Raw genomic sequence first — 13,566 nt, 5'->3', positions numbered from 1 at the left:
ACTATTCCCGCATTGATCCCTTACCCCCCACAAATTTGAAGACAAACATATTTAATCTTAAAGAGCTTTCTAAAATAAATAAATTCGGAGATATCCAAAGACCATATTTTTATACCAATAATCTCTCCTATATTAGTTATATTTTTGTGGCCCTGGATTATCCTTCTTCGAAGAATTCGGTACACATATATCTAAAATTATTGCTAAACATAGTGAAAGAAATTACATCAGCTTCAATCTATATCTCCTTCCAAATGAGCCAATCTAACCTTTTAAACCCTTTTTCTCATATATTATTGATGATTTTACAAATTTTTTTTTAAAAAATATGTATATAATAATTTGTCAATTATTTATTGTGCTGGAATTAACAAATAAAATTTTATCGTGATTAGTTTATAATATAAAAAGGCTAAAAAAAAATTTTTTATGTATAAATGATAAATGAAAAACAAATATTCTCAATAATTATTTGCTAGTGAAGCAGGGGATTCCGCCTGCAATATGGTTTTGATTATGATTGAATAATAATCCTTCGCTGCATTCATCCCAAATACGAAATCGTAATGATTCGAATTTTCGAATTTGTAATTGCCAACCAGTTTAGGGATCAAAGGAATCAACTTATTCACGTCTTTCGGATCCGCCACCCAATCCTTAAGTCCCCAGAATATCATTGTCGGAACTGTCATTTGCGTTACGTCATATGATGGAGGTTTAAACTAATTCCATTTTTTTTTTGTTTTGTGAAGAGAGAAAAGGTTAAATCATTCTTTTTATCTAATCCTACTATGTCCAGATTTGACGAAAATAGTGTGATCAAACATTAAATAATAACCAGTTTGTGTTAAAAATTGTTTTCATTAAAAGAAAATCCAAAATTGTCATAAATAGCGATAAGGGTTCATCTCAAACTATTAGAAAAAAATTAATCTGATTTGGCTTGTCAACAGAAACATATGTTTCTAACATATGTTTCTACACTAGAAGTTAAATTAAATTTCGTAGCTTTTTTTCGAAATCTCGTTTCTCAAAATAATTCATTTTGCTCAGTAGGGGGTGGGCCCTAAATTTTGGGTTTTCATAAAAATATGAAATAAAATTAATTATCATGTTTTAATATGAGAATCATACCGCGCCATAAACTTGCAGGTTCTTAAAGTATCCTAGATCGTATTTTCGAAAATCGCCTTCTAAGATACCCTGGGCAAGATGAGCTATATTTCTCACAGAAGTTCCAGCCGGATAATGTCCATAAATCACTGGTATTCTGCTCTAAAGATAGAATGTTATAATTTTTTAATATAATAATAATAATAATAGTAGATATTATGTTAATTAATATATTCAAGAAAGAAAGAAAGAAAAAAAAAATGAATATTATCTTTTATAAATTAAACTTCGATATCTTTATCGCTAACCTTTAACTTTAGTTTCCCTTTCATTGCTTATCATACGGAAAACCGTTATAAATATTAATCTCAAATGATTTAAAAATTAAAATAAAAAAATTTAGGTTTTATCATGGTTTGTGCGTGAATGTTGCTCTCTACTTGTTGATAAACCTAAATAGAGGATCCCAAAACCTTTTAGTCTTGGGAATGATCAGGTTTTTAATTTGTTTTTAAGGCTAACGGTTATCGATTCAGTAAAGTGTGCACAATTGTCTCAAGTTATAATTTGAGATAAAAGTATATATCGAAACAATTTCTTTTAAAAAATGTATAGTTTTTGATATATATATATATAATAATAAATCTAAAATATTCGTCCTCTAGTCGACTCAAGTTGACCACTTAAGTTTACATGACCCGAATTCATAACTCGAGTCAGTTTGGGTTGATTTTTTGACCCAAAACATGGCTCAGTTTTTGACTAAGTTGACTCGACTCAGTCGATTAACAACACTATGTATTTATATGACTAAATTGTTTAACGACATGTTTGCGTTACCTAAAATTATAAAAGGTATTTCTGTATAGGAATATCGGATACCGTATAAGAACAACTTACAACTATGACAAATTATGAATAAATTATAAAATTTATCATTTAATTTCAAAAGATTCAATTAAACTGTTTAATTACGAACTATAATTTAAAAAAGAATATTCAGATTAGCTTAAAATTTTGATTAGTCAAGGTTATTATAATCCTGTCTAAACATTAATTATAACTTAATATTCTAAATTGGGATTTAAAAGAGAAAGAAAGAAAGAAAGAAAGAAAGAAAAAAGAAAGAAAGAAAGAAAGAAAGAAAGAACGAAAGAAAGAAAGAAAGAAAGAAAGAAAGAAAGAAAGAAAGAAAGAAAGAAAGAAAGAAAGAAAGAAAGAAAGAAAGAAAGAAAGAAAGAAAGAAAGAAAGAAAGAAAGAAAGAAAGAAAGAAAGAAAGAAAGAAAGAAAGAAAGAAAGAAAGAAAGAAAGAAAGAAAGAAAGAAAGAAAGAAAGAAAGAAAGAAAGAAAAAAATATATAAATTATTAATTTATTGAAAGTTTCAAAAAATCATTATCAATATATACTAACAAATCGTAAAATTTGTTATTGTTTTATAAAAGAAAAAAAAACTTGGTTTAAATTCCCTGTCGGTGGCCCCCCAACCAAATATAGCATATTGGAGCATATATTGAGAGCGGTCCCATATGGACAAACGGATCTGGCCATCCATTCAATTATGGAATTACTTGGGTAAAATTCTTTGTACCCTTATCAATTAGAAGTAATAAAACGGCGTAAAAAAAACAGTTTTAAAAAAAAAAGAAAAAGAAAATAAACAATTAAAATGCAGGCCTATCAATAAGAGAATAATTGTTTGTTTAAATAATTCAAAAGTGACATAGAGAAAGAAAGAGAAGAAGAAGAAAGAAAGAAAGAAAGAAGAGAAAGAAAGAAGAAGAAAGAAAGAAAGAAGAGAAGAGAAGAGAAGAGAAGAGAAGAGAAGAGAGAAGAGAAGAGAAGAGAAGAGAAGAGAAGAGAAGAGAAGAGAAGAAGGGGGGGGGGGGGGGGGGGGGGGGGGGGGGGAGAAAGAAAGAAACGAAATTTAATTATATTTTTTTTTACCTAACATACTGCTTATAAGATCATACGTCGATGTTAAATGAGCGAATAATCTGAGAGGCGATTTGATGTTTTTCACGTAAGCCAGCGGAGACAACGCGAAAAGCGTTTTCACTTTGCTAGAAATCCCGGGGTTTTGAGAGAAATGCGCGAAGGCTGTCATGCTCCCCTGGGAATGTCCTACGTAATATATGTAGTCTCTTTTGGCCATGCTGATTATGAAATTGATAACAGCTGGAAGATCGTATTGGGCAATCTCGTCGATGCTTATAAAAAAATATCATTAATATATTTTTTTTAATAAGTATAAGGGAAACCGGGGCACCTTTAGTTTAGGGGAATGTTTTGTCCACTCCAAATTATATTATTTTTTTTTTGTTATTATTTTATTAGACCGGGAAATTTAAAGCTTAATATATATATAACATTCATAAATGATCGGCTGAAAAAAAAAGGTTAGAAAAAATATTTGGTAGTTTTAATATTTTACAGAGGAAAATGTGTTTTAGCATAACCAAAAGTAACGATATTTTTTAATCTGACAATTATTTAGGAATGAATATAAATTGATATGATTCTGAATGATATTTATAAAGTTAGTTGAGTTAAGTCTTGGTTGGCCATAGGATAGTTGGTTCTATTAATTATTGCATATTTATTTTTTTTATTTTAGTTAAAACAAATGCAAATAATATCCAATAAATATTTATTAATTTAATATACTTTGAATAATATTTCATTTTAATTTTAATTTTTTTTTTTGCAAAAATTTCTTAAAATCTGTAGATTCAATTCAATTTAATTATTGTTACTTTCTTTCTTTCTTTCTTTCTTCTTTTAAATCTCAATTTAGAATATTAAGTTATAATTAATGTTTAGACAGGATTATAATAACCTTATATAACACAAAATAATTAATAATCTTATATTTAGACCTCAATTTTATGTGTTTCAAATCAAATGTCACATTTCGGTGGCCCAACGTATACCCAGGGCCAGAGTTATTAATATTTAAATTTTTCCAAAAAAGTATTAAATTTTGTAAAATAATCTATACCCTTATAAGATTCAGAAGATGTATTTATCTATTCAGATTAGTCTAAAATATACTAAATTTATTTAGGTTTGAACGAAAAGTGCTCTCAGCCCATACTTCTTTTATTATACTGGAAAACAATATTCAAAATGAATTCTCTAGAAGCATTATTAGAATCTTAAAAGGTAATCAAACCTCCAATCCCAAAACTGTTTGTCATCGGTGGTATATATTTTATGTTTCCTAGAATATTTGTTTCCTCTCGTATCTGCCAACCAAACATCCAAGTTACTATCGGCCATAATGTACGCTGCGATTAAATAGAAACGAAAGAAAGAAAAATAATATATAAATATAGCCCACTAACCGATATCATTAATATTTTCCCATCCCCAAATTATTTAGTCATTTGTGCCGTTTTCAGATTCAAAAATAAAATATTAGGAAAAAAGGCTCTATTCGTATATATTTTATAATATTATCCAAACATTTTCCCATATTTCTTAAGGAAAAATATAAAATAAATAATATTATTCATTTGTTGATATTAGGTTATCATCATAAAAATATTGGCAATAACCCGTCAGATCAGTATTAATTGGTTTCAATCTCCCCAATTAGCAATTTTAAGGAGGCATATAACTATTTAATCTTTGAATTTTCTTTTATAAGTATGAAAAATTGTAAATACTCATTTAATTTCATTTCCATAAGAGAATATATTATTTCTTAATGTTTCTTCTTTCATTTCTTATATTTTTTTTTTGAATGTTGTTTTATATTAGGGTTTTCAAAGATGTTTGTAGATTATTTTTTATATTTTTTAAGCCCGACCTAACCCTAATTTTTAGGGCTTGCAGCCCTCTCATAATTACAGAAAAGAAAAATGGAAAGTGGCTGGGCATTTTTTTTGGCCTGAATTAGCACTAAGATTAAACATCCTTGAAGCGTTTTGAAAATGTTTTAAAATCATTTCCAACTTTGTATTTTATAATGTTTTATTGAAATAGTCTTAAAGAAAAAAAAACTTTCTTTTAAAAAGAAATTTTTCAAAATATAAATCTATATTTTATATATAGAAACTTAACAAGAACTTTAGGTCAACTATGAAACAGCGTATAGTCATGTTTTTATCCAAAAATATTCGAATCAATCTTCAAGATGAGACTCAACTTAGAGGCTTAATTCAATTTTTTTTAGGCTAAAAGCTTGACTTAGAAACAATAGCGATGGATGGTCAAAGTTAGATGATTTAACAACACACTATGAAAAAGTGAATAATAAGACGACCACTCAGATGATCGGGTCGTGTTGTTTTCAACTATTTTAATTCTTACTTTCACTTTAATAAGCTTTCTTATATTATATTATAAGTATTTTTTAAAAAAAAAATTTTTTTTTAAAAATAAAATTACCTAAACTCTGGTTTTCCAGGTTCATCAAAAAGGCGCAGGATGTGCTTAATAAACCGTGCTGCAAGTAAACAGAGGCCCTTGTCTCTGTTGGCTTGTTCCCTTTTTTGCCATACGGGATTCTATGCAATTGCAGCATAAAACCGTCTTCCGTGGTGACCTCGTAATTTTCGTAAGGGTAACCCTTGGATTTTATTAGCTCGGCCTATAAATATTCCGTTGTTTTTTTAAAAAAAATCAGCCATTTTATATTAAAATGATTCTTATTGTGTATACAGAGAGAGTTATTATCCATCTTTATATAAATAATATAATATATCAATTATAAGCATTAATAAAGTTAAAGCCATTTTTTTTTAAAAAAAAGATGCAATCTTTGTAGTGGGGGAACTGACCAAAAAAGTCGTTCCTTCCATTCCCACATTTACCAATTGGCTACCCTTGTATTCCAGATAATTATTAATTCTATTACTTCCTATCAAAATTGCATTTTTTATGACTTAAACCTAGTGTTATTAAATGGCTAGTTTGAGCCGATTTTTAAAAACGGATTAACTCAAAGATTTTCGCCAGAAAAATATTGCCAAAATCCTCGAGATTTCACTAATAATTGTCCTAACATTTGTGCCATCTAATGATCAAAATCTTCACCTTACATTATTTTATTTTTGGATAAAATATTGAGTTAGCTGTTTTTTAAAATCGTTTAACATTACTGCTTAAAAACATATTAGAAACTCTCTATTTAACTTTGAAAGATCTTATTTTATCGGAAGCGTGTTTCATCGCGTATACCATAGAGTTTTTAATGCAACTTTATAGTTGAAATTGGTTAGAAAATTTTTTTTTAATAAGTTTTCTCTACAGAAACTCAGCAATATGATTCCCAGTTTCTAATCAAATCATTTTCAAAAACAATAGCAAGACAGCGTTATAAATAATCCAAGTTTTTAAAAATTGTTTTTTTTTTACTAAAGACCCTGGTGCCATGAGGCCTTAACACGGAATTTTACTAATTTTACTAAAGTTCCTAAAGAATATATATACTAATTATAATATACAAAAAAAATATACCGGAGTCATAGTTATCTCGGGGTCTAATGGGACTAAGTAATCTCTCCTATATTCACTATTGTACGAATTTGCTTCTCGGCGTCCTACATAACTACTCTGTCCATATTTCGCTCCATAAAAGAGTGGGATCAAAAACAAAATTAATATAGACATAGTTGACTTGTTTTTTTTTTGGCAAGGGAGGATTTTTAGGAATAAATTTAGAGAGAAAAAAATTATATTTTTATTTCCTCTTTAAAAAAAATAGCCTAAATATTAAAAAATATAAAATATAAAATATAAAATAAGTTAATCATACCACACCCCATCCATCTCATTGTTAAATTTTGTTAGAATCTAAATTTATTATTATATATATTACATATATATATACATTAAATCAGACCATTAATTTGATATAAAAAAAAACAACATTTGAAAAAATTATGAGGATAAGATTTAAGAGTAGGGTTCGATAACGAAAATACTCTATGTGCCATCCATAAAATATAGCTAATAAATACAATTATTCGTTTATTTACACTCTAAGTGTTATTAAACAGCTCGTTTAGAGCAGATTTTTTTTTTAAAAAATACCTATTCATTCAATTAGAAATCTGCAAAAATAGGCATGAGCCGACCCTTTTTTTTATAAAGAAATCCGGTCAGATCTTAGTCAGGCCTAATATTTTTTAAAAAAAATCGGTCCTGGTCGGGTCGAGCCTTGGAAATATTTTTTGATATATCTTAAATTTATCAATTTTATATTTCAATTTTTAAATGTAAAATAAAAAATATTTTGATTATATTTATGGAAGCAAAACGGCCATATAACGTATATTTTTTTAATATTGAATGATTATAAAAATTTTCGGGTCGAGCCTTGGAAATATTTTTTGATATATCTTAAATTTATCAATTTTATATTTCAATTTTTAAATGTAAAATAAAAAATATTTCGATTATATTTATGGAAACAAAACGGCCATATAACGTATATTTTTTTAATATTGAATGATTATAAAAATTTTCGGGTCGAGCCTTGGAAATATTTTTTGATATATCTTAAATTTATCAATTTTATATTTCAATTTTTAAATGTAAAATAAAAAATATTTTGATTATATTTATGGAAGCAAAACGGCCATATAACGTATATTTTTTTAATATTGAATGATTATAAAAATTTTCGGGTCGAGCCTTGGAAATATTTTTTGATATATCTTAAATTTATCAATTTTATATTTCAATTTTTAAATGTAAAATAAAAAATATTTTGATTATATTTATGGAAGCAAAACGGCCATATAACGTATATTTTTTTAATATTGAATGATTATAAAAATTTTCGGGTCGAGCCTTGGAAATATTTTTTGATATATCTTAAATTTATCAATTTTATATTTGAATTTTTAAATGTAAAATAAAAAATATTTCGATTATATTTATGGAAACAAAACGGCCATATAACGTATATTTTTTTAATATTGAATGATTATAAAAATTTTCGGGTCGAGCCTTGGAAATATTTTTTGATATATCTTAAATTTATCAATTTTATATTTGAATTTTTAAATGTAAAATAAAAAATATTTCGATTATATTTATGGAAACAAAACGGCCATATAACGTATATTTTTTTAATATTGAATGATTATAAAAATTTTCTGGTCGGGTTGGGACCGGCAAAACCTTTTTAAAAATATTTTGGGTTCGAGTCAGGCCGGCAAAATTTTAAAAATTTCGCGTAGGTCTCAAATAGATTCGACATTTAATCCAGAAAAATGTTGTATGTCCCATAAATGGCAGAAAGGTTTGGACATCTATTAACTAAATCCTCTAGGGCCAAAGCAATATTATGCTGGCTAAAAATTATTGAGTTATTCGTTTTTTAAAAATTCGACCCGATTCAATTTAAAAAAAATACGAATAAGATACACGATCATTCGATTACAAAAAACTCCTCTCCTCTCCTCTCCTCTCCTCTCCTCTCCTCTCCTCTCCTCTCCTCTCCTCTCCTCTCCTCTCCTCTCCTCTCCTCTCCTCTCCTCTCCTCTCCTCTCCTCTCCTCTCCTCTCCTCTCCTCTCCTCTCCTCTCCTCTCCTCTCCTCTCCTCTCCTCTCCTCTCCTCTTCTCTCTCTCTCCTCTCCTCTCCTCTCCTCTTCTCTCCTCTTCTCTTCTCTTCTCTTCTCTTCTCTTCTCTTCTCTTCTCTTCTCTTCTCTTCTCTTCTCTTCTCTTCTCTTCTCTTCTCTTCTCTTCTCTTCTCTTCTCTTCTCTTCTCTTCTCTTCTCTTCTCTTCTCTTCTCTTCTCTTCTCTTCTCTTCTCTTCTCTTCTCTTCTCTTCTCTTCTCTTCTAACGGAATACGAATAATGATAATGATTAAAAAAATAATAATAAGACTTTAAATTTTAAAATTAAAACTCTTCGTTTGAAATTATAAGGGTAAATATTAACCAAAATTATTCTAAAATTATTTATTTCGAGCTAAACCTTATTATATTCAAAATTTATTATATTGCCCTAGATTTGAATTTTATATAATATAATATATATACAATTTGGTAATATATTCAAGATCTGCCATAAACCAACTTACTATAAAAATCAAACGGGTAAAACTTAACGTTAGGTCTAAATAGGGGTTTAGAGCGGATATGTTTAGGGTAAGATTTTACATGTTTAAGAAATTAGTATAACATTATACCATATTAAGAAATAACGATTTTGCATCGAAACAAAATTCATAAAATCAAAAATCGTAAAGGGATAAAAGATAAGGACTGGCAGATATGATTTAGGTATTTTTTGAAAGAAAAACATCCTTAATTCTTATATATTAATGTATAATAATTAATTGCATTTCAGTTTTTTTAGGAATATTTTAAAAAAATTTAAGACTAATATATAATAACAATGAAGAATTTTGTTGAAATATTGAAATAAGATACAATGGATTTAAGGGGTTGAATGAATTACTAAAACATATTTATATATTGTTTCAAGAATTGCTTAAATTAAAAGGTTAAATAATCTTCAAAAATAAAAAATTCATCTCTAACAATAGAATGTATTTATAAACGGAGTCATTAATTATCATCGAAAAATATTTCGATTTTTTAATTTCCTTTTTTTTAACTAAGTTGCGTTAATAAATTACTCTTTTTTATACTATAGTTTTAGACGTCTTGAGATATACTAGAAAGACTTATTTTATCTTACATATTTCCTTGATCAGGTCTTTTTTTCTGGCAACTAAGTTGCGTTAATAAATTACTCTTTTTTTTCCAAACCCACTAAAACAAGTTACATACTATAGTTTTAGATATCTAGAGATATACTAGAAAGACTTATTTTATCTTACATATTTCCTTGATCAGGTCTATTTTTCTGACAACTAAGTTGCGTTAATAAATAACTCTTTTTTTCCAAACCCACTAAAACTACATACTATAGTTTTAGCCGTCTTGCGATATACTATAAAGACTTATTTTATCTATATTTCCTTGATCACGTGTATTTTTCTGGCAACGCTACCATTTCGTTCCAATCATTTCTATTAATTTTAGCATCTTTGTCCTTGAAAAAAATCGCATCAATAAAAGGCTAGATCATTTAAATTCTTACGTCTTCTCTTCACTCCTCTTCTCTTCTCTTCTCTTCTCTTCTCTTCTCTTCTCTTCTCTTCTCTTCTCTCTTCTCTTCTCTCTCTCTTCTCTCTTCTCTTCTCTTCTCTTCTCTTCTCTTCTCTTCTCTTCTCTTCTCTTCTCTTCTCTTCTCTTCTCTTTCCTTTCCTTTTCTTTTCTCGTTTGAACTAAGAGTGCCTTCAAAATTCTATTTCGATCTTCAAAGCGAGGTTACGATATCCTAAAGATCTCCATATTTTGTTACTCTTCTATTTCAGCGCTATCATTAATACGTTAACTCAAGTCCTTACACTTTTCGGGTTATGTCTCGTTGCGCAGCATCAGGTAAAATCTCAACATTCCTCAGCATAATGTCGGACAATTTTTCATGATACAATTTTTGTAACACTTATCTATTTCCTGGAATGGATGACCCTATTGATATTGGTATAATTTTTTTAAAAAAATGATAAAACACTAAAAATATGTAAAAATATATAAAATTACTAAATAAAAATATATATTAATAGTATAGAAGGCTCTAAAAAGAGCTTAATTTAAATAATGAAAATGTATCTAAAAAGCAAGTATAATTGTGTTTAAAAATTTTCAATTGAAGTTTTTGTTTAAGAAATAAGGATTCGCGATTTTCGTTTGTTATGCTAAAGATTTTTCGTGATAAAGTTTTCAAAAAATATATATGTAGACTGTGAAAAATTTCCGTTAGTTGAAATGACTATTGGTTGTATAAAGTTATTTAATTTTGAATATTTATTAATTTTTTTATTTTCCCCACAAGTAGGGTTTGTATTAATTGAAGAAGGAGAGATACGCAAGTTGCATCCCAAATAAGAGATTTCCCATTGGACCAGGGGGTGCAGGTTAAGCCGTTGGGCCTGAGGCCGTCTTGTAATGAGAGGTTGGTAGGTCCAAGGATGTTGGGTATTTAAGCCTTATTAAAAGCGTTATGTATGATTTTATTAATTGCTTTATGCCAGAGATGGCGTCCTTGGCTGCGAGTGCAGTTTAGACCGTGTCCAGCGTTAAGTTGAACGGGTAGGCTGCATTGGTGGCAGGAGTGTGAATGTGTAAGCCAGCATCCAAGTCTAAAGCTTATAGTAACACTCAGTTGGTCATTGGTTAAGAGATTATCTAAGGTTTGGCTTGGAAGTGCTTCGAGCCATTCATGCCCGCCGTATTTATGGTTGTTTTGTAAAAGTTTTATACCGCTGATTTCGGTAGGGTTAAGACTATTTTGTAATTTTTTTTATTAGGGGTTCGATGATAGATTTGTTAGAGATTTCGGAAGGAAATGTATAACCGTCTACGGAATTTACACAAGTTTAAAGGAATAAAAACCCCTACACAGAAAAATACAATCATTATCATCATATCTTAAGCCACGATCTCTATAAAAACTGTATCTCTTCATTAGAATCTTGTTGGCAAATTTCTTCTTCAATTTCGCAGTTGAAGAATTTACACGAATAACTGTAAAATTGTTTAATTTAATACTGTAATCAACAAAACCTCTTCCCTCCGAACATCTTGTTAGATGGGTTTAATAACTAGATAATTTTCTGATGTTAGTAAAGCGCCTAGTCAGTAATTATTAAAAAATTTGCTAACCCAATATTTCAGCCAGAATGATTATTACGCAAGTCCGAAGATTTTGTTTGTAGAAGTAACAAAGGTTTGGGACATCTATTATCAAAATCTTGAGGATCCCTTTAACAACACAAGTAGTCAGTGGAAATGGGTTCCCCGTTTTTCCGATTTTTAAAATTTTTTTTAATTTATAATTAGTAAAGCTAGTCATTATTTATTTTTTTTTTTAAATGTATAACGACATCAAATTACTTTTTAAAAGCTATTTTTTATATTTATAATCTTCAATAAATATAATTATAATTTTTATTATAATTATAATTGGTAAAAAAGATAGGGTAAGTAAAAGTTTAAAAAAAAGTAAGAAGGCGGGATCTGTGAGCCCATGTTTTAAAAACTTTGATAAGTTATTAGTATAGTTGGGTAATAGGTAAATGTCGGTTAATTAGGCTCGATCTTCAAGTGCCTGCCGGAGAATATCCTCCATAAGGCGTTTTAATGTATATTAGTTTCTTTTCCAAATTTGAGCTGCTATCTTTTTAACGAATTAGTATATTTTTAAACTTATATTTTATTAATCTCAGTGTCAGTAGATATTTATTTCAACTAAATCAATATATTGCTGAAATAATGTAAGGCGCCAAAAAGGCTTCTTAGATTATTTGATTTAAGTTGAGGCATTTACTTTAATTTTTATTTTACACGTTATATTTTAATATAGTTTTACATATTATATGCTAATTTTTTTTTTAAATTATAGATATTTTATTTATTTTAGACTTTATAATATGTAAAATTATATTTAAAATAAACATGTAAAAAAGATGTAAACAATTTTTTTTATTTAATAAAAAAAAGACAAAAATAGAAACTGTATAAAAAAATTTAAAAAAAATATTCTTGTAATGGTGAAAAAAAAAGCCAAAAGGGGCTCTCATTGAGATACGAGGAAACTAAAATATTTGCTTCTCAAAGAAGATCCATGATTCCCCATTGATTGGATAAAATTTTTATTAAACATAAAATCTTTTTTTATTTTTACTATTATTTTTTTAGGCAGTAAATAATATGAACAATATCTTATTTAAAAATAATTTAAAAAATAAAATAAGAATGTATTAAAAAGATTATTTTGTTTATAATATGACTTTAGAAATGGTTGATTATGAAAAAACAAAAATAGGGCTGAGGATAACTTGTAGATCCATTTTACTTTGAATTTTCGTGCTAGTCTCAGAAAGATATTTTTAAAAGTACGGGCAATTGGGAATTTAATTGGGTTTTGTTAAAAAAATATAGGCGTATGATAATCCAAAGAAATTTCTTATTAAAAAGGAATGATTTCATAATAGAAACCATATTCAAGTTTCTTTCGTATTCTCACAGAAATTTCACCGAGATTAGTTTAAGTCATCATAGTACAGAAAAATACTATTTCAAAATAAGTTAATATAATTATTAGTTTATATAAACTGAATCAAGCCTTAAAGATGATTAAATAAAAAGATTACAAATATAAGATACATGGGTAGTATATTGAGATAAAATAAAAAAAATAATGGTTAGTTAGAATAGAAAGAAAATTGCAAAAAAAAATAAGAATAAAATTTGGTGTTATATTAATTTAAATTAGACTATAGGTTTACCATTTTCATAAGCTTAATTACAATTATAAAAGATGTACTATAACCCTTAACTTTCCTATTTCTATTACCTAACTCTATGAAACAAAACTATCTTAGAAGTTTGAATTATATGTTTTAAGCTATGAAGACT

At 27.7% G+C, this 13,566-nt stretch overlaps 1 protein-coding gene across 1 annotated transcript; it reads right to left on the bottom strand.

Moving 5' to 3' along the window:
• Positions 1 to 461: 461 nt before the first annotated feature.
• Positions 462 to 5,780, bottom strand: LOC135925995 (gastric triacylglycerol lipase-like). Its single transcript, XM_065461625.1, has 6 exons — positions 5,508 to 5,780; positions 4,288 to 4,402; positions 3,060 to 3,322; positions 2,568 to 2,704; positions 1,135 to 1,275; positions 462 to 722 (listed from the first exon to the last, which is right to left on the bottom strand). Exons 1-6 carry the CDS (start codon positions 5,641 to 5,643, stop codon positions 462 to 464), a joined length of 1,053 nt encoding a protein of 350 aa, XP_065317697.1. The 5' UTR covers positions 5,644 to 5,780.
• Positions 5,781 to 13,566: the final 7,786 nt, after the last annotated feature.

This window comes from Gordionus sp. m RMFG-2023, chromosome 3, assembly GCF_954871325.1.
Source record: "Gordionus sp. m RMFG-2023 chromosome 3, tfGorSpeb1-WG-v2, whole genome shotgun sequence".
Classification (NCBI taxonomy): domain Eukaryota; kingdom Metazoa; phylum Nematomorpha; class Gordioida; order Chordodea; family Parachordodidae; genus Gordionus; species Gordionus sp. m RMFG-2023.
This window is presented reverse-complemented; position numbering and strand designations above follow the sequence as displayed.